The sequence below is a fragment of the Monodon monoceros genome, unplaced genomic scaffold, assembly GCF_005190385.1.
Source record: "Monodon monoceros isolate NGI ecotype Baffin Bay Population unplaced genomic scaffold, NGI_Narwhal_1 Super_Scaffold_4, whole genome shotgun sequence".
NCBI lineage: Eukaryota > Metazoa > Chordata > Mammalia > Artiodactyla > Monodontidae > Monodon > Monodon monoceros.
Genome location: NW_021703781.1, coordinates 24,880,209 through 24,900,866, shown reverse-complemented (window position 1 = coordinate 24,900,866; position 20,658 = coordinate 24,880,209). Strand labels below are relative to the sequence as shown.

General features: G+C 44.6%; 2 protein-coding genes across 2 annotated transcripts in view; one reads left to right on the top strand and one right to left on the bottom strand.

The window, feature by feature from the left end:
- Positions 1-7,000, top strand: part of DUPD1 (dual specificity phosphatase and pro isomerase domain containing 1) — a 35,096-nt gene extending 28,096 nt beyond the window's left edge. Inside the window, exon 4 of the mRNA XM_029201045.1 lies at positions 6,729-7,000. Coding sequence (XP_029056878.1) covers positions 6,729-6,958 — 230 coding nt within the window. The 3' untranslated portion in view covers positions 6,959-7,000. The remainder of the gene's footprint in view (positions 1-6,728) is intronic.
- Positions 7,001-12,450: 5,450 nt separating this feature from the next.
- KAT6B (lysine acetyltransferase 6B) overlaps positions 12,451-20,658 on the bottom strand; it is a 179,033-nt gene continuing 170,825 nt past the window's right edge. The window contains 2 exon segments of the mRNA XM_029244861.1: positions 12,451-16,242; positions 18,914-19,205. Coding sequence (XP_029100694.1) covers positions 13,718-16,242; positions 18,914-19,205 — 2,817 coding nt within the window. The 3' untranslated portion in view covers positions 12,451-13,717.

Sequence of the window (20,658 nt, the reverse complement as noted above, 5' to 3'; positions counted from 1 at the left end):
CCAATGTGGTAGATCTGACTTTTCAGGAAAAGTCTCCAATCTGGATTTTAACGTAAAATTGCTCAAATTTTAAGTGTTGGCAACAAATTGAAAATCTCTTAAAACGCGGCACAGCCCAGACAAAAGAAACCCAGTGGCCATCAGTTTGTAACCTGTGCCCTGAGTAGTCAGAGTAACAAAATAAAAAACTCGTCAGCATTGTCAGAGACTCCATACGTGGAGATGGCGTGTGCTCAGCATGTATGGCACAGGCAGTAGGCAGCCTGGACGGGTCTAGTCACTCCCTGGAAAACCACGGGACACTCCTGTAGCATTTTAGGAGCCAGACGCACTCGTATATTCCTTATTATACTCTTGATGTAAGAGGTGTTGATGGACAGTCTGGCCAAAAGGCAAAGGCATGTCCTTTTCCTCGCTCTGTCTTTCCTGTTCTTCCTTGGCTAGCTTCAGCTTAGTGTATAGCGTTTCCCACCACGGCTCCTCACAGCCAGTCTCGTTCCCTCTTTTTGAAAAGCATCCCTTGTGGTGCTGCAGAGCTGTACCTGTGGTCTGTAATCTGCCACATGGGGTCCACCCCTGTGTCTGCCCTGCCCTGATCTGACCCTTCCGAAAGAACTCACCAGGCAACCTCAGACACTCTTGAGAAATCTTAGAGATAATCTAGTCCAGTGTTCTGCCCTGAGAGCTGGGGAAACAGAGACGCAGAGAAGCCAGCTGATGTGCTGAGGGTCACAGAGTTAATCAGGGGCCAACGGGCATCGCTTCTGTCACTCAGGCCTCACGGAAGAGTCCTTTGTCCTTATTTTGAGCATCTGGTGACTTTGCTGTATAAGAGGTCACCCAATATCATGGAAGGTGAGACATTCCAGCTGGTTATAGGATCTAAAACAACTGAACTTGTCCTTCTTCATCAGAAAAAGAAGTACGGACAACATACTGCCTCGGGAGCCCCATTTGGACTGCCTTCACTGCTCCTGGCACAGCATCCTCAGAGCTGAGTTACTGTGGTTTTAATTTAATGAAATCTTCTAAGAAATCCCAGGGCGGATACCATGCGGCTCTAAAGATCAGATTTTAGTATCACCACTCTCCTTTTATTCTTTCTTTTACTTGAACAAACAGTCCACAGGCTGCTTTGGAAGCCATGTTACAATCTATTATGGATACGGTAGGTTTGAAGAAATAAATGAAGTCTGTGTTTGAGCAAGAGGCTGTTTCTCTGGCGCTTCTGAGCTTTAATCAGACCAGATTTTCAGGGTATTTTAAGGGTATCCTGACCCACTGCAGCACATACAAGCCTGCCCCCTGGCAGTTCTAAAACATGCCATGCATCCTTTTTCTGAGGACTTCCATGTGTGCAGAACTATTTTGGGAGAAGTAGGAACTCTGCTTTTGCAGGTTCCAAGGTAGTGAGTGGGAGACAAAGGGCATCCCACACAAACCAAGGAAGTCAGGGGGGTGGTTGGTGATAACAGGCTTAGCCTATACGTCTGATTTGAGTGACAGAGACCCACCTTCTGGTTGCCAGTGAAAACGTGCCATTAGGTAAACAGCAGAGGTTCTGAATTTGGCTTTTCTTCATAAGATTGCGGGAATTCACCTTTTGGTGAAGGCCAAAGGAGAAATATTTAATTGAAACCATCATTTTTCAAACATAAATTGTGGCCTATCAGTGGGTTATAAAATCAATTTCGTGGCTTTGACTAGGATTTCTTTAAAAAAAAAATTGAAAAGATTAGGAAAGAATAGAAGACATCAGCGTACACTGCATGTAAAAAAAGCACAAATTGTTTGTGAAAGTCTTGTCTGATACACACGTACCTGTGAAGCCCCCTTAATATCTAAGTCCTCTGGCTTCAGTGGCCTGGGCTTGAATCATAGTCCTGCCACTTCCCAGCTGTGTGACTCAGACACATTGCTTCTCTGCACTTTAGCTACCTCCTCGATAAAACAGGGATACTAATTTCATCTACCTCATCAGGTTGTTCTGAGGACTGACTACAATGAACATATAAAGTGCTTGGAAGATATGGGGTAGGCTGAACCCATGTACTTGTTAGCTGTGAATTTTATGATTTGCGGGGGGCGGGAGGCGGTTGTCACACAAAAAAGTGTGAAAGCCACCGACCTAGAAAATGCCAAGCCTGACAATGCTCCCTTCGGCTTCCTCTGGTATGGACCATGCTGTGAACAGGCTGAATGCAGCCTTCCTTGCATGTCTCCTGAACTCTCCTGAGAGCAGTTTCTCACCATCCAATGCTGGGCCCCAAAGGGTGGTGCTTAGCAGAGCCACAGAGCAAAGAGGGAACAGTGCCCTGAGAGTCTGGGGACGGGTCCTCTACCCTAGGAGGCCCACCAAGCTCACACGGCTGACGGCATTAGTGCTGCTGTCGTGAAAGCAAAGTTCAGCCGGGAGGGCCTTCTGCTGGAGCGGAGGACCCCCATCCCCTTCCCCTTCTCTCTCCCCTCCCCCCCTCCCGCTTAACAGACTTCAGGCTCCCTAAAGACTTAATGAACTACAGCTTTCGTCTGTTTCAAGTCTTTAGTCATGACAGAAAGAATTACCCTTTTTGCCAGGGGAGGAAGAAACGCTTTAGTTATCAGCAGAGCTGGCAAGGGGCCAGGCAGCCTCTGGAACAGTCTGTGGGGATTAGAATGCCAGAGGTAGACGTTCCAGTCCAGGAGGACAGTCATGTCCATGAGCTGGGCCAGCCGCCTCCAAACCCCACCCAGCACTGAAGAAGCCGCCCTGCTTCTCGCCCTCTGGCCTTTCTGGCCCAGGTGCACGGGGCGGGGGGGGGGGGGGGGAAGGCGGCCACACTCTTGCAGCTCAGCGATGGGGACTGGAGGCCTGCATGGTTAGCCTGTGGAGATTCGTGGAAACGAATCGTGATAAAATTAAGTTCTTTATGGGCACCTTCTGTGTCAGCACTGTGTGTGTGGAAAGGCCACCAGCAGGGTCCTTACCATAGGGCAGGGTGTGCAGGCCTCTCCAGCTGGGGTGGGTGGGGAAAGAGAATCCTGGTGCCTGGTATTGGGCCCACTTGCACGGCTCATGGTGCCACAGTTGCTGACCATCACTGCTGTCCTGGGCTTGGTCCCATGAGGCAAGTGGGGAGTGGAGGTGAGAGGGACACGGGGAGCCACGTCCATTCAGAAGTGTTCTTTGCCAAGCTCTTCTCATCTCCTGCTGGCGCTCCATAAACCCAGTGATGTCTGTGAGTGTCTCCTTGGTCATCCTTCCAGGCCTCAGGCATAAGAATCAGGAACAGGGACAGCACTGGGGTCACACAGCTCAAGGTGCCCCAGCCAGCTTGACCCCAGCAAAGGGATCCCAGAACCACAGGAGAGGGCCGCCACTGGGATGGCAGTGGTGGCAGTGCTGGGGACAGCCAGAGACGCTAGTCTCATTACTTTTTCTGTCCCCAGAGCACAGCAGCAAGTAGCCACCACACAGTAGGGTCTCAATAACAAGTTGCTTTTAACTATTTTTAGAGATGGCACCATCATTCTGGGTGACCTCTAGCAGTCATTTCGCCTCGACTCTTTCCCCATCTGTAAAGCAGGGATGAGGATGATGAAATCTTGATGGTTGTATTAAGGATGAAATGAGATAAAACATGTTGAGGTGCTTTGTGAGCTCGAGTGCCACCAAATGGAGGCCTGAAGGATGGAAAGCTGCTTCTCATGGTGATTTCTCATTCGGCCCAGATGTTGCCATGATAGTGGCGGAAGGGAGCTTTTTTCTTGTGGAGGGCTTTCTCTAGTTGTGTAGTCGTGGCGAGCGGGAGCTACTCTTCATTGTGGTGCATGGGCTTCTCACTGTGATGGCTTCTCTTGTTGCGGAGCACGGGCTCTAGGCGCATGGGCTTCAGTAGTTGTGGCTCACGGGCTCTAAAGCATGGGCTCAGTAGTTGTGGTGCACCGGCTTAGTTGCCCTGTGGTATGTGGGATCTTCCCAGACCAGGGCTCGAACCCATGTCTCCTGCATTGGCAGGGGGATTCTTAACCACCGGACCACCAGGGAAGTCTGGTGTGGAGATGCTTCTAGATCTTCCAGTTCTCAAACTTTATGGTCTCAGATCCCTTTCACACTCCTAAAAATTACTGAAGGCCTCAAAGAGCATTTATGTAGGGTAGATCTATCAATATCTACTCTATTAGAAATAAGAACTGAAAATTGTAAAAATATTTATTTAAAACTAATAAAGTGAACCCACTGCATATTAACATATTTTTATGAAAAAAATTATATTTTCCAAAATAAAGTAGGGAGAAGCATGGCATTATTTTACATTTTTGCAAATCTCTTTGATGTTAGGCTTATGAGAATCCAGGTGGGTTTTTATATCTGCTTCTGCATTCAGTCTGTCGTGATACAGTGTTTTGGTGGAAGTATATGGAGAAAATCCAGCCTTACTCAGATATATAGCTGGAAAAGGAAGGGATATGTTAACAGCCTTTTCAGAAAACTGTGGATATTCCTCTTTGATACTACACCAAAACTTGACAAGTGATAGCGTCTTAAAGGTGAGTTGTGATGTGGAATCTGAAACCATATCTATAAACTTCGTACTCTGTTACATGAAAATCCATTGGTCTCTCTTGCATTTTGAATGGATTTTTTACCCACACATGACTTTGTAATATCTCACATTGGTTATGTGGAAAATCTTGTTCACTAAGTTATGCAGATCTTCCAAATGTTGACACTTTCACTGTACATTGTCAGAAGACACATTTGTTAATATGACTGCCGATCCTAACAGAAAAATCTTAAGAGTATTGTGAAACTGTCAATCTCACAGTAGATACAAGTTTTCCAAAATTCTAATTTTTGCTTGAAAGCTTGCATTTTATCACTGGCAATGGATACTCTCAATTGTTTTCTTTGATGTGACAGGCTCACTTTGTTCACCTTCGAGAAAAAGTCTACCAAATACCCAAGTTTGAATTACCATGGTTTTTCTGTCATTTACTCTTTTAAGTAAAAACGGTGTTTCATGAAACAGTGGCTAATTCATCTTGCAACTCAATCTCCCATAAGCTTTTCCTTGAGATAACAATCGTACTTCGGTATGCAGCCAGAGTGCTTTATGTACACGTCCCATTTCATCACACAGAATATTAAGAAGTGTAATCAAGGGCTGAAATTCGATAAAATTAATTTTTACTGCTTCATCAAAGATATTCTTAAGGGAAATTGGCTTGTTTTTTCCCCAAGAGTGCTTGGTGGTGAATGCAACGATTACTACTACAGTTCAGTGTCCCTGCCATAATTCACGCTAAGGCACCAGCAGTTCTTCCCACCACTGCCTTTGTACCATCAGTGCAAATGTCAAAACAGTGAAAGAGACAAGCACCGCCGCAGTACTATTTTGAAAATAATGTTAACTCCACAGATCTCCTCAGAGTACCTTGGGAACCCCCAGGGTCTTGGCTCATGCTTAGAGAACCGCTGATCTAGATGACAATTTGGTCACCTAAGCTGTAAGAATATTCATCCCCTGGTTATACCACATGACACAATAAAACTATTTTAATTTTTAAAAAATCTGACCGTGTGATTTTTACTGAATTGGCTTTGCTCACAGCTGATCTGAGGTTGCTGCCCCTTTTGACAGTTGAGGAAGTAGAGGCGCCACAGGCTGAGTGGCTTACCCCACACCCAGGTGGTTAGTAGCAGAACCGATCTCGAACCCAGGACTGCAAGAGAGAAGGCCAGGGCTCTGCAGGCTCCTGAGGCCACGTGAATGCTCACAGACTCCACGGCAAGCAGACTACACCCTCTGTCTCGGCCCCTCAAAGGGCCCTTTGGGACTGTGGGTGCTCTCTCCTTATCCGAGGTCAAATGCAGCAGCACTGCAAATGGTGCAGAAAGCCTGCATTCCTCCACAATCCACCTGCAGCCGTGGACGGGATGGAATGCATCCCGTTCAAAGTGGATTATGGTTCATCCATACAGAGGAACTCTGTGCAGCCACAAGAAAAAATAACAAAGAGAGAACTCTTCAGAGACTGATATACAAAGGTCTCCAAGATACACTGTTAAATGGAAGAAGCAAGGTATAGAAAAGTTTGTAAAGCTTGCTACCTTTTGGGCAAGAAAAGAAGAGAAAAAATATGTTTTTGCTATGTATATGCACAGATAATTCTCCGGAAGAAGAAAGTGGTAATACTTGTTGCTTTGGGGAACTGAGGAGGTGGGTGCAAGGGAGGCTTTTCAATGCCATCATTTTATACCTTTTGAAATCCGAACCCTAGTGGCTGCCCTATTCAAAATAAGTAAGCATTAAGTAAATAAATAATATGAATATATTATAAATATAAATAAATGAAAAGTGAGCGTTAAAAAAACTCATAAGGCTCTCCCTTGGAGGTGCTTTGGCAGGTATGAAGCATCAGTTTCAATCCCACCTCCTCCTCACCGAGGCAACAATAATAACATCTGTGACTTATTGAACCTTTAATATGCACCAAGCAGTGTACCAAGTTGCTTTGCACCAATTGTCTTCACACCGACCCTAATGAAGAGGATACTGACAGTATCCCCATTGTACAAATGGGGAAGCTGGGGCTCCCAGCCACTCAGTAACCTGCCCAGGGTCCTACAATAGTGGGAGAGTCAGGATCTGAGCTGGCTCTGCGTGAGCCTCACACCTATGCCCCACCCTCCAGGCCACCCTGCCCCTACAACGCGGGTGTTTCTTCTCCCCACTCCACTGCAGATAAGATCCTGGTTCACTGCGCCATGGGCCGCAGCCGGTCGGCGACTCTCGTCCTGGCCTACCTGATGATCCACAGGAACATGACCCTGGTGGACGCCATCCAACAAGTGGCCAAGAACCGCTGTGTCCTACCCAACCGGGGCTTTCTGAAGCAGCTCCGGGAACTGGACAAGCAACTGGTGCAGCAGAGGCGACAGGCCCGGCGCGGCGCGGACGGTGCGGAGCTGTAAGGCCCCCTCACGGGGTGAGCAGGATACTCGGGAATGAAGGGGCAAGGTTGAAAATAGCTCTGGCCTGTGACTTCCTTTGTCACAGAGAAGGGACGTGAAACCAAAGCTTGACTCCTTCCAAAGAATCTTAAACTTCCCAGGGGCCGGTGAACAGAGGGGGTAATTCATAGCGGCCTCCGGTAGGAGGCCAGCACTTGGCTTCACAGCAAAATGGGGCAGACGGGCTTCCCAGCGGAACTGGCTACAAGTGAGCACGCATGCGCCATTTTTCTGTTTTTTTTTTTTTGTTGTTGTTGTTGGTAAGACGAATGCGGAAAAGGATTTAAAGATGCGTATACATTGTGCTGTGATTAAATATTTGGCTTTGTCTGAAAGTCACATTCTTTAAAAAATAATTTAAAAATATAACTATTTTCTAACCACAGAAAAGTGCCTGCGAGAGCTGTTACAGGAGAGTTTGCACCGCTTGTTAGTCAGTCGGCTGTCTGGGGTGGGGGGTGGGCATGGGGAGGACGCGCGTTTCCTTACCGGCGGCTCCTGCATCTTCCTTTCGATGGAATCCCCAGGCTCAGGTCACCATCCATAGATGCTGCTCTGTGGAAGAGGCAGAGAGCAATTCATCTGGTAGGGGTAGGGAGTGGCGGCCCCCTGCATAGAGGCCGCCCGCTTTGGGCTCCCCTACCTTCCTCAGGGAGCCAGGGCTGTTCAGAATCTTAGCCAGAGGCGCCACTACCCAGAAAAATTCAACAAATTCTGGTAAATTTGAACAAGAGTTTGACTTTATAATTTTGGAAGGAGACAATCTTTGGGGGACCGGAACTTGGGGAAGCTTATTTTGCTTTGATTCTAGTCAAAGCAACATGAGCTTGTTTTCAGTCCCCGAAGAAAGTATTTGCAAATGTGTTTGCCCTGGAATGAGAGAACCAGGCAGCCGGGTGAGCTCAGGTGTGGAGATGCCCCCGCCGCTGAGAGCTAAGCCAGTCACCATGATGGCGTGATTCTCATTCTTGAGGAGAAAACAGCAGCAGGCACCAAGCGGGGAGAGATGGCTTCTAGAACCAGGAGCTAGAAACCAGACAGAACCCAGAGAGAGATGCTTATGGAGATGCCAGCAGTCCAGGACCAGAAATCAAAACTGCCTGATAAAGGCCTACGGGGAAAACAGGAAAAGGGACCCACTAGGGGCTCAGCAGCTTTGTAAAGCCACCCGAGGGTCACCCTGTAACCTTAGGGCGGCTGCCCTGCTTTTGTGCCAGAGAGGAGGACCTGTGGCCTGGGCCCCTGTGGCTGGTAGGGCTTCCTGGGATTGCCTAGTATCTGCTCTGGGATGGTCACCTTGGCCCATAATGGGTCCTCATAATGACTCAGATTTGGGTGTAAGGGGAGCCATATACACAGGCTTTTGGGAAAGAGATGTAGACCAAAAGGGATTCTAGTGGCCCCTACCTAGACCTTCCCGTCATAGGATCCCAATAGCCCCCTCTAAACTCAGTTATCTCCTAGGTCTGATCTATTACTTATCCAGAAAGAAAGATTTCCATTTTAATAAAATGTTAACTTTTATCCATCATAATGAAGTATTTACATTTAAATGAATCCGTATGTGGGAAGGACAGGTCCAGTGCTGGTGTTCCTGGAGTGCTCTTTCGGTGTTCTCTCTCCAACCTTCCCACACGTTCCCACCTCTTTGTGGGGCTGTAAGTCCTGCTGAGGAAAGCATAAGTTGGAGGTCTGGTCTCTTTAAGATGGGAGCCAGGGGTAGGGGAAAGGAGGAACAGAAGTTTTTCTTTTCTTTAATAAATGTATTTATTTTTGGCTGCATTGGGTCTTCGTTGCTGCACGTGGGCTTTCTCTAGTTGCGGCGAGTGGGGGCTACTCTTCGTTGCGGCGCACGGCCTTCTCATTTCAGTGGCTTCTCTTGTTGCGGAGCACAGGCTCTAGATGCACGGGCTTCAGTAGTTGTGGCTTGCGGGCTCTAGAGCGTAGGCTCAGTAGTTGTGGTGCACGGGCTTAGTTGCTCCGCGGCATGTGGGATCTTCCCGGACCAGGGCTCGAACCCGTCAGGGAGATTCTTAACCACTGAACCACCAGGGAAATCCAAGGAACAGTTTTTGCAAAAGAATTTAAATTCTTCGGAAATAAAATATTCATTTGGTCAACAAGTATTTGAGAACCTACCACATGCTAAAATTTGGGTTAGGAGGCCAATGCAAAAATGTATGCTGTGATAAAGTGGAATGAGGGAAGCAGGTACTGAGGTGGAGAAGCATGGGGATGGGATGGGGAAAAACCCACTTTAGATGAGGTGGTTGAAGAAGACCTGAGCAGATGGGATGAGTGAGACTTGAAGGAGAGCACCTGCCAAATGGGGAGGGAACATTCTAGGCTGAGGAACAGCACAGGTGAAGTGGCACCAAAGTGGCAAAGAGATGTGTTTCTAACCCGAGGTGGTGTGTTTCTAACCCGAGGTGGTGTGTTTCTAACCTGAGGTGGTGTGTTTCAGGAGCTGCCCATCCGTGAAGCTGGAGCTTGTGGGTGAGAGGGCAGGTGGACGCAGAAGGGTAGAGAGATTGGACTTTATTCCAAGTGCAAATAAGAACCACCGATGAATTTTAAGCAGCAGAATGGTCTGATCTATGTTTTAAGAAGATCACTCTGGAAAGAAAAAAATATCACCCTGACTGAAGTAGAGAGAATGGACTGCAGGGAGGAGGCAACCAGTAAGGAGGTTGTGGAACTGTTGACAGGAAGGAGGAAGATGGTCTGGACTAGCTAGTGCCAGGGGACTAGTATTCAAGATTATTTTGGAATTATCTTGGGGAATACACAGAACCTGCTGGGAGGGGTGAGAGAATTAGAAGATAGTGATTCGGTTTATTGGTGGTGCCTTAATACTGAGATGGGGTTGACAGGGCCAGAAATGGGGGTAGGGGGTTGGACATCACCAGTTATATCATGTCTAAGGCATACAAAAGGTGTCCCATGTCATTTCACCTTGAATCTAGAGAGAGCTCAAAGGAAGGTCCACTACTAGAGACATAATACTGGGCATTATCTGCATAGAGGTGGTGTTGGAAGTCATTGTACTGGGTGAGATAATGAGAGAAGACAGAGAGGGAGCCCCAGGCCTGAGTGTTTGTTTGTTGGGAGGCAGATCCAGGAAAGAAGATGGAGGAGGGGGAAGGAAGACCAGGAGTGTGGGTACCGAGAAATTGAAGGTCCTGCTTCAGAATATAACAGTACTTGTACTATAAACCAGTACTGCTTGTAACAAAGTAACCTATATATGTAGAGCACCTAACAGTTTTAAAAGCATCATGTATTTGTTACCTACGCCTTTAAATCAGAGATTTGACAGGTTAGGGCTTTTTCCCAGAGTGAAGTGTTCTAGGACAAAGGGCTGCGATTTGGGGAGAACCCAGTTTGTTTCTGCTCACAGATTTCAGCTGAGTGTGTTTGGGCAATTAGGTTAGCTTGTTTGAGCCTCAATCCCCTCATGTGTAAATTGGAGAAACTGCCCCATTTCCTACATAGGGTGGATGTTTGTGAGTCATTGTTTCTGTGATACTATTTGTGAGCCATTGTTTCTAAAACATGATGTTGGCGAGGAAAGCCGATGCCTTCACACCTGGGTAGGTACCACTTGTGCTGGTAAAAAATAAAGGCTGCAACTGACAACCACTTGTTAAGCCTCCTATAAATGAAAGAACACATTACTGGGTTTACAAGATGTGGCCTGCTGATGAATCTCACCTAATGGTGACTCTGTTTCAGTCCTGATGAATCCAAGCTCCTGTTCTCCCAGATCGTTGGTGTCACATTTAAGGCCAAGCTGATTTCTCTAAGTGAGAGTAAGGAAGTGCAGAGCAGCGGGCAGGGTGATCTGAGGCCACCTCAGATCAGCAGTTTCCCTCCTACACCAAGCCTTTACCTTCTGTCAATGAACGTTAGGACTTTGGGCCAGCAGAGGGGCTCCCCTTTCTGGCTATGCCGCAATCCCTAGGGAGCCTGTGAAACACAAGGAGTCCCCAGTACTGTTCTTAAACTATGGTGCGGCAGGTCTGGAACAGTGACTGGGACTTGTCCTCAAGTTCCCGGGAGGACTATGAGGCAGGCAGAGTGGGGGGAGCCCAGATGCCACACAGACCACAAGCGTGTGGTTACAAGCCATTGCAACACATGGAACAGAGGACCATCTCAGTTCCCAAAGAACCTTACTTAACCCAAGAGGAGACCAAACATGAGAAGGTTTCAAGGTGGGCCCTGTGGGAGGTTCTGCCTGGTTTCTCTTCAGCTGGTTACCAGGTTCACCCCCGCCCCGCCCCCACCCCCACGTCCAGGCTGGGGCAGCCTCTTGCCTGAGGTGTGGATCCACTGGGCTGCTAAGATCCTCAGCAGCTCCCACACAGACGCCAGCAGTTGATTCCAACAGGCAGCACACCATCGCTTCCTGCTCTGGAGGGGGATGAGAGGTTTCCTTTCCTACCAGCAAAGCACCTTAAAGCTTCTCTTCTCCTCGTGGTGATGACAGCCCTTGCAGACGTGTCTTCTTGGAAGCTCTCCTCAGCCACTACAGATATTCCCCCCACTGGCTATGCAGTTGTGGGGAGAAGGGACCAAAAGATAAAATCTTGACACTAAGCCCAGACTGCTTCGTAACTGTGAGAAAAGATAATAAGGGTGAGTGCAGAAGGCAAAACCCTGCCGGGCATCCTCCCTCCATTGGGACCTATGATTCGGGGCTGTATGTACTGTCCTCCTTTCCACATGGGTGCCAAGTCAAGCATTCATTTCAAGGCCTGTCACTTGAATAAGCAAATGTTTTAACAGTCAGACAGAACTTTCTCTGAATGCCGTTAAGATAACGTTTGTGAACAATAACTTTTTTTTTTTAGAATCTAAACTTTAGATTCTAAAAAATAACAACCAATCACTCATTCACAACAGAGCAAAACTTTCACGCCTTTTTCAAGAAAATGATTTTTCAAACATACAAGTCCAAATTGGGTGTTTTTTGTATTAATCTTTAAAAAAATGAAGTTTGCTACCACTGGACTGGGCCCTGAGGGGAGTTTATACAGACTGTATAAATGAGGCAGCTGGGTATTTGGGCAGGATCCCTTTGCAAATGAAGATCAAAGTCAAAAAGAAAAAAACAAATTCACTTTATTTTAAAGACAATGATTGGCATACAGAAGGTATGCACTAGCATAAAATAAACTTTCATGAAAAGCATTAAAATCCATTATAAATTAATTTATTAAATAGGTATTTGGTATATGTGATGGTTTTATTAGATATTACTCTTATTTATTGCCAACCCCCTCCCACAAAGTCAAAACAAATCAGAAAACCTCTTAACTCTGATTTACACTAAATAATTTATTTTCCCAAAATGTGTATGTGTTCTGAGATGTGACACATGATACAGTTCAATTGGTCATTATCTATCAATCATAATATGACAGGACACAAGAGGCTAAAAATGGCTCATCATAATTTATTTTATGTTAAAATGTACAGCTTTTTTTGTTTTTTTTGTTTTTTTTTTTCTTGAAGTGACTGACTAAAAAGAGAACAGATAAATACAAGAGTGTCGCTGGCTCCTATTTTATACAAGGATTACGCCTCTCCTGCTTGGCCCTTACAGTCACCCTGTACAGGTACAAAGGCTACAAAAAAGGAAGCAATATAAACAGACACAAATAACTTTTTTGCTTTTTTACATGCGATTTGTAAGCTTAGTTTGAGCTATTCACAAGCTACTTCTCTATTTTTCCTTAAAAAATAACTCCAATATTTTATAAAGATAGAAAAATCTACAGATGGAATGAAAATGTAAAGTTAGAGGCATTTCCATAAAATAGCAACTTTACACCAAATTCACTATTTTTTTTTAAATCCTGCCAAGTATTTGGACATATATGAAATGTTTCAAAACCTGACAGATAAACACTGAGATATGCTTCATTCAATAAACAGAAGTCTGCATTTATAAAACAGAAAGCTGCCTTTTTTTCCCCAAAGAAATCTGTCACCAAAATGGAAAAGGGTCTCAACTTTACACCAAACATTTAGCAATAAAACCCTTTTGACTAACCAAATGGGAATAGCTTTTATAGCTCTTTACAGTTTTATAATTAACAAAAATATAGTTTTTTTTTAAACCCTCAAATTAGGGCACCCTAATCAAGGCAAAAAACTTAAGAAATGGCTTACCGTTAGCACAACACTTGTACAGTACTACAAAATGCACTGTCACTAACAAAGACATTAGCGGCATGCTGAAGTGTCACCTCAAACAAAATATACAATAACTGAAATGCTAAAGGCATTTACATGGAGTAGACGGGGAAGAAAAAAAAACTCTAGGTTCAGTATTAAAACAGATAATTGGGGGTGGGCTGGGGCATGGGGCTTGATATCCACATTGTTTAATGGAAGCAGGCACAGCAAGTGGCTGCCTCCAAACTGTAGTCCAAAGAGAGGCCTTCCTTTGCAGAGAATTTCATATAAAAGGAACAGAAACAAAGGTACCAAAAAAGAAAAAGGAAAAAAAAAAAAAGGAAAAAGAAAGAAAAACAACTTGTATAAGGCTTTCTGCTGCATACAGCTTTTTTTTTTTTTTTTAAATAAATGGTGCCAACAAATGTTTTTGCATTCACACCAATTGCTGGTTTTGAAATCGTACTCTTCGAAGGTATTTGTGCAGATCAATCCGAGAGTGATGCCCAGGGGTTTTGTGACTGCCCATTTTGCCTACCTTCTCATGTAGGACCCATTGAGAGACTGTTTGGACATGCCCGGGTTCATGTAGCCGTGATGCCCGGGGGCCGTGTACATCATGTTACTGTGGGGTGGGGTCTGCATTGGCTGCTGGGCATATGGCTGGGTTCCCATCATGCCCATCTGCATCTGCATAGGGTATTGGGGCGTCTGATTCATGTAGCCATGATTGCTGTGGTAGCCACTGTTCATCATCGACTGGGACATGCTGTACCCATTCATGGCGTTGAGAGTGTTCATGTTCATGTTCACAGAGTTGACATTGTAGGCTGGGGATGGCATCAAGTTCACACTCATGTTCATGCCTCTTTGCATCGTTAAAGTCCGAGCCGGACCCTGCATGGCTACAGTCTGGGAGCGCCCATAGATTTGCGACTGATGGGTGGCAGCGGCTGGTGACAGAGATGCCGATTTGGTTCTCATGGAGACGTGGCCCTTGCTGGCAATCTGGGTTTGCAGTCTTTGGCTGTGGGAGATGCCAATGTTTGATGCAGCCATGTTCCGTTGCAAAAGAGGCGGTGGCAGATTCATCGGAGGAGGAGTCAGGTTGGGGGGTGGGGTCATGGTAGCTTGTGCTTGGGGTCCCCCAGGGACGGAGTGTGGAGACTGAGAAAGCTGAACAAGCCCTGTGTTGCTTAATGGTGTGGACAAAGAGGCACTGTTTGCATAGGAAGTTACAGCAGCGGAATGGCTGTAAGGCAATGAATGATCAATAAGTGTATTAGTTAACTGCTGTAGTTTGGCAAGGCTGAAGGTGGCTGACGGCTGTGGGTAATGCCCAGCCCCAAAATCACTCTGACCCATTCGTTCATATAAGCCAAGGTTGGTATTGCCGGTCTCGGGGATCTCAGCCAGCTGCATGGGAGGCGTGAAGTTAGCAGCCATGCTACACTGAGCCAGCTGCTGGCTGCTGCTCGGGGGCCTCTCCACCACGCAGCCTTGAGGAGACTTGACACTGCAGGTCGGGGGAGAGCTGATGCTGGTCTGCTGCAGCATGCTGCAGCTCCCACTGATGTTGGACATCTGCTGGGTGACAGCACAGCTGCTCTGTGTCAGATTGCTGGAGGTGAGGTTGCTATAGGAGCAGCTGTTCTGTGAAGAGCCGTTTCCACAGATGCTGCCACCCATAGTAGAATCATAGCTGCTTGGGTTCTCGTAGTTCTCAGTTGTACTCTCGATACTGCCCAGGTCACTAAATCCGCTGTCTACGACTTGCTGTGAGTGATCTGAAACGGATGGGACATCCATCATTGGACTGGTTTCCATGTTCTGCAAAGATGGCACTGAGATGGCATTTTGATCTGGGCTGATTTGGGCATAGCTGTTTTCCAGGGCAGGGACACTTGGGCTGTTGACAGAACGTACTGACTGGCTGGGGTGGGAATGGACGGATGAAACTGGGCTGCTGTGGTCTGACTGTTGGCAGTCGTCTAGACTGGCGGCGATCTGTGGGCTTTGGTCTGCGTGAGTGTAGTTCTGTAGGCTTCTACAGGCCTCTTGAGTCTCGGCACAATCCTGAAAGGTATCGTCCTGTTCACTGTTCTCCTGGGTCAAGGACTGAACCGCTTGGACGGTCTCAGAGTCGATTTCCAAGGTTGCTGTGTTTCCCTCTTTGAACTCAGAATCTACTTCTTCACTGTTCTTTTGGTCCTGCTCCTGTGCCTGTTCTCCTGCGGGTTCCTCATCAGATTCAGGGGCGGTTTCAGTGGCTCCAGCAAGCTCCTTAGGTTCACTGTTACACGAAGCTGTAAGGTCAACGCCGCAGTCCATTAGGACTTCTGCGTTTGAATGACTAGGCTGCACACTAAGGTCTAAAAAAGCCTCCTGGGTTTCTAGCACTTCTTTGAAGGCTTCTCTTGGGCGTTCTTCCTTCTCCGATTCGGCAGACTCCATGTGACTGTCATCTTCATCGTCTGCATCATGCCCCTCGTTGTGAGATGGCTCTTCATCCTCTTCCTCCTCCTCTTCATGATCATCCAAACGCACGGGGTCTTCTTTGTCCGTGCAGACTTCTGGCTCCTCTTTTTCCTGGCTTTGGGCACCACAGGGGTCTTTTTCTACATTTCCTTCTTCTTCCTCCTCCTCCTCCTCCTCCTCCTCTTCCTCGTCCTCCTCGGGTTTGATTAGATCATCTTCAGGTTTTTCACCTGGCGATTTATTTGGACTTACAGGTGCACACGTTTCCTCCCTTCTGTTTTCGTCCCCAGGTAGCAGGGGTTCCACAGCTTCCTTGACCTCCTCCTCAGTCCTGGTGGGAGCGGGGCTGGTTTTGTCTGCTGGAGTCTCCTTCTGTTCTTCCACTATTACCTGGTCATCGGGCTCCATGGGTGTTTCTGGTGGGGTGTACAAGTTCAGTTTAAATCCAGTCTTCCTCTCTTTGTTTGGTCTCCACTTAGATAGACCACGCTTTGTTCCTTTTGGCCATTGTTTGCACTTTAGAGGTTCAGGATTGTCTCTACTGGCTTCTTTCAAGTTATTTTCATCATCATCCATATTGTCTTAGTGAGGAGACAGAGAGAAAGAGAGAGGAAGCAAAATAAAATCTTAGAAAGCATCACCATGAACAACTTGAATTTATTCTTCTAAACAATTTAGCACATACTGCTTTCAATTTAGCATTTTAAGAGTTGATGCTAACGACACAGTCAAACCTAATACAGAATAATATTGTGGTATAAATGGAGTAAATAACCTAGGCCTGGAAAACAATATATGGTGCACACACCACACACCTCCACACACAACCCACTCTTAACAGAAAGCTGTGGTTTTTATAGGAAGCACATGGATACAGGCCACTATAATAAACGTATTTGAGTTTGACAAACAAGACATTGTCTGATACAAAAGCCTGGAATTCCACAATGTAAAGAGAATCAATTTGAATATTTGCAAATTAGGAAATGCAGGGGAAAGGGTTAAAGTTAGCTCATGTCCCAATCACCACTGTACTGGAGAAATGAATAGAACTAACTTGCATATTTATCCTGAGAAAGTGAACTTCAGCTTGTGGACATTTACTGGATTGAAATGATCTCAGATGACATTATTTACTTTGATGTGAATGTTCTCTCTGGCATAAAAATAAACTATGTACCTCTGAAACAAATGAATAAATAGCTAAATAACCAGAACATAAATACATCTGTAATCTACTCCAGGATCATCATTTCTGGATGACACAAACTATAATGTATTTACCATGAAATTATTGAACATTTAAAATACAGGTATTCTTTTTATCACTAATTCTATCCACATTGCATTTTGGATCAATGTGCAAATGTATGGTATGGTTTGAATATTAAATAAGAAGCAAACCATAACTGTCAAGTTCATTTTAGCTCAGCTAATCTTATTTTTACTGTACCTATATGCATATATGAATATAAATAAATATGTATATTTATATATTATAAATATATTTATATAAATATAAGCAAGCAAACAAGTAAATATATGAATAAATACAAACATAAAACACCCAGGTCTTAAGATATTTATGAAATTAAAGATTATACTAATCTCCTAGAGGGGTCAATTTAAAGGAAAAGCTTCACAAAGAGAAATAGCCTTATTAGAAACACTATTTTGGAGAACAAAAACAAGATCTAATAATCAGTGTGGAACAGAGATCCCTTTTGCCAGATTGGATATCTAATCCTATCAGTGCAGAACAGGGTAAGCTCTTAGCTCATTTATGTAATAAAAGGATTACACGTAAACTTACCTGAATGTATTACATTCAAATTGGTTAGCTGAAAAGATACGGTGCTGTAGACTGATTCCTTCCGAAGTGCAAAGTACAATCTCCAGTTAATAGACATCTCACTAAGTTCATATGTCTATACGTATGGACAGGCAACAGGCATGCCAATGACCTTGGATTCCACATTCTTATTCCACGTGCTACTAGACCTATCAGCATTTGTAGGAAACCCCTCTAAGTCAGAAGATGAGCTTTCCAATAATTATTTTTTAAGAAAGAAGATCTTGAAAGGAATCAGGTATAATATGGCAACTTGGAATTTTTAAAGGCAAGTGGCACAAAGTGGAGCATGAAGGCAGTGATGATTCATGTACAGGCTCCCGAGAGGACAGCTAAGAAGTGGAAATAAGGCTCAAATTCCAGACCAAAAAATGACCTCTTTCTGCAGTTGTTTCGTATGTTTATTTGTTTAACGAAACTAACAAACAAGGCTTGGTTCCTCTATACCCAGGGTGAAATGTCACTGCCTCAGCGAAGTATGTATGTGGCAATAGTATTCTTGTTAATTAAGAAAGTCAAGGAGCTGCTTGCTCATGTTCTTAAAACTGTGGCTTTTCAAAGGCAAGAGTGATAACCTGTGGTTTCCAGGGAAATGAGATGGCCTGTTCTCTAGACTGAAATAAAGTAAGGTTTTGAATAGGGTCATTTCCATTGTAGAGTACAGACTGTCCCACAAATCCTCACGATTCAGCTGGGAGCTCAAGTTCCCAGCCTGACAGGCAAGGGATGTTTTCTTTTAAACAGGGCATCAAACAGGAGTCAATGGTGTTTAATAATTTTTTTAGAAGATGGGGTGGGGTGTCCCTGCCAATAGCAACTGTGAAACAGTAATTTGAAAGGAAGGATAATCTCCTGATTTCCACATTATCCTATATTATCAAAGCTAATAGTGATGGTGTGGGTAGGTTTTAGATGATTCTTGATAAGAACATATCCAAAGACACCACTGATTATAGGACACATCATCAATTTACTAATATTTGTTTTTCAGGAAGAAAGAAACTACTGCATTCAATGCTCACATCAATAATAATATATACCCTGATTTCAGAAATGTTAAATGTGAAAAAAAGTACATATTAGAATCAAGGAGGTGCAATGTGTTTCTTATTGACAGACTTCAAAATTTTGGAGGATAAGCCAATTTCTGGAAAGTAAGATGAGCCCACCTAGAGGGATGTTCTGGCCTATGTTAAACTTCTAAAGTTGTTGAACATAAAAATCCAATTCCAGGAAGAAGGGATAGAACCTTTTATGAATGAGAAAGGACAGATGAGCACTTATTTCTGGTGGGTCGGTACAGCCTCAGAAATGCCTTTGGGTAGAATTCAGGTGCCTGCTTTATGGCAATAATAGACAGATATTCACAAGGGTAAGGTTTTTATAATTCCTCCACTTACTTCTACAAGGGTCAGCATTCTTAAAGCAATGATTGTCTTTTCCTTCCTCTTCCTCTATCTGTCTTTTCTTCCCAGGCTGATGTTGGAATGCTTTTCTCAGCACTGGCTTCCCGCCATCCTCCTCTACTTCAATCTCACAGGTAGGCTCCAGCTGTGGCATTGGCCTCTCTTCGTCTGAGTTGTCAAAGGGCTCGTTCAGTACTTCTGTCGTCTCTGAAATGGTCTCAGTTGTTACACTGCTGTTGATCCTTCTGCGTTTACGACCCCTTTTCTTCTTTAGCACAAAAGGCCTCTGAAATTAATGCCAAACATAATACATCAGAGCTCATGAGAAATTACAGTGTTGAGTCGATACGCAGCAAACATGTACTGAACGCGTGTCTGAGACTCCTACACACAAAAACTTCTGTAATGTCTTTGTACTTAACCTTCCATTTGATGTTTAACATCCCTCTCGGGCTCCTACTACGGAGGCAAGTGCTTTCCAAATAAAACAGTTGTTTACTCAAGCAGATGCTTTGAGAGGGAACATCCTAGCAGCTGAACTGTAGATTTTAAAAGCTAAGGTTTGCTTTTCTAGCATATATTTTCCAGTAGTACCTGCAGGCTTCAAAATCCTGTATACCATAGTGATTAGGTCATCATGGACACCAATGTTTCTATAAATGTTTCAACAATCAACTAGCCACTGGGTCACTCATTTTAATACTTGATAACTGTTCAAGGAGCAACTACTCTGTGCAAAGCACTGTAAGATATATGATGGTGTACAAGACTAGCCTACCTGTTCCCCATTTCATAGGACGTCAGGAATGATGCAAAAGAAGAAAGGGTACTTGAAGAAAGAATTAGTCTGTTTACAATGTTAGAGTCATATATTGGTGGCTGCAGGGATATCACTGATAATTTTACTTTTTTTCTTTTTTTGGCCGTTCCGCGAGGCTTGTGGGATCTTAGCCCTGGCAGTGGAAGCGTGCAGTCCTAACCACTGGACCGCCAGGGAATTCCCCAAAATATTTCAACATAGATGGCATCTAAAGAAAATCTAAAGACATGTGGAAAGTGTCTTATTTACATAAGATATATATATTTTTTCTAATTGTACTACGGGTTGGCACAAATGACTCTCCATAATTGCGAATATAAAATGTTTTTTTGTTTCCAAGCAAAAAGTACTCAATGATACAAAATTCAAATATAAGAAGAACAGGCAGATTTGCTGCTAAGATGTAATCTGTCAATAATGGGTCTGAAAAATTATTGGAAATACATTGCAAAGAAGGGTTCAATATGCTTGGTTAAACTCAAACTCTAAGTAAACTGTATCCAAGAATTATTGTGTCTCACATTTTTAACTGCCTGAATGTTCACTGAAGTGCACATATAAATCCTCACAGTCACATTCTGTAATTTAACACTTATAATTATTAATCCCCCCAGCTGGCCTGCTCTCTCCCTAATCCATTAGAATTTTCCCAAACATAAGTATAGCCAATATACAGGACTGGTTTTCTTTAGGTTGAGTCCCTTTATATGACAGTAGGCATTTATCATGCCTTGGATAATTCTGGTTTTTGATGTTTTTAAAACAAATTTCTTTTGTTGTATACATAATGCATGAATACATTTTCCTTGTTAGAAATCAAAATATTATTCATAAGCCTAAAGCCCACTCTATGGGATGCTCTTTTCTAGCACCTCCCCACAGCTGCCCTTCCACTAGAAGACTGCCAGGCTTAGATGAA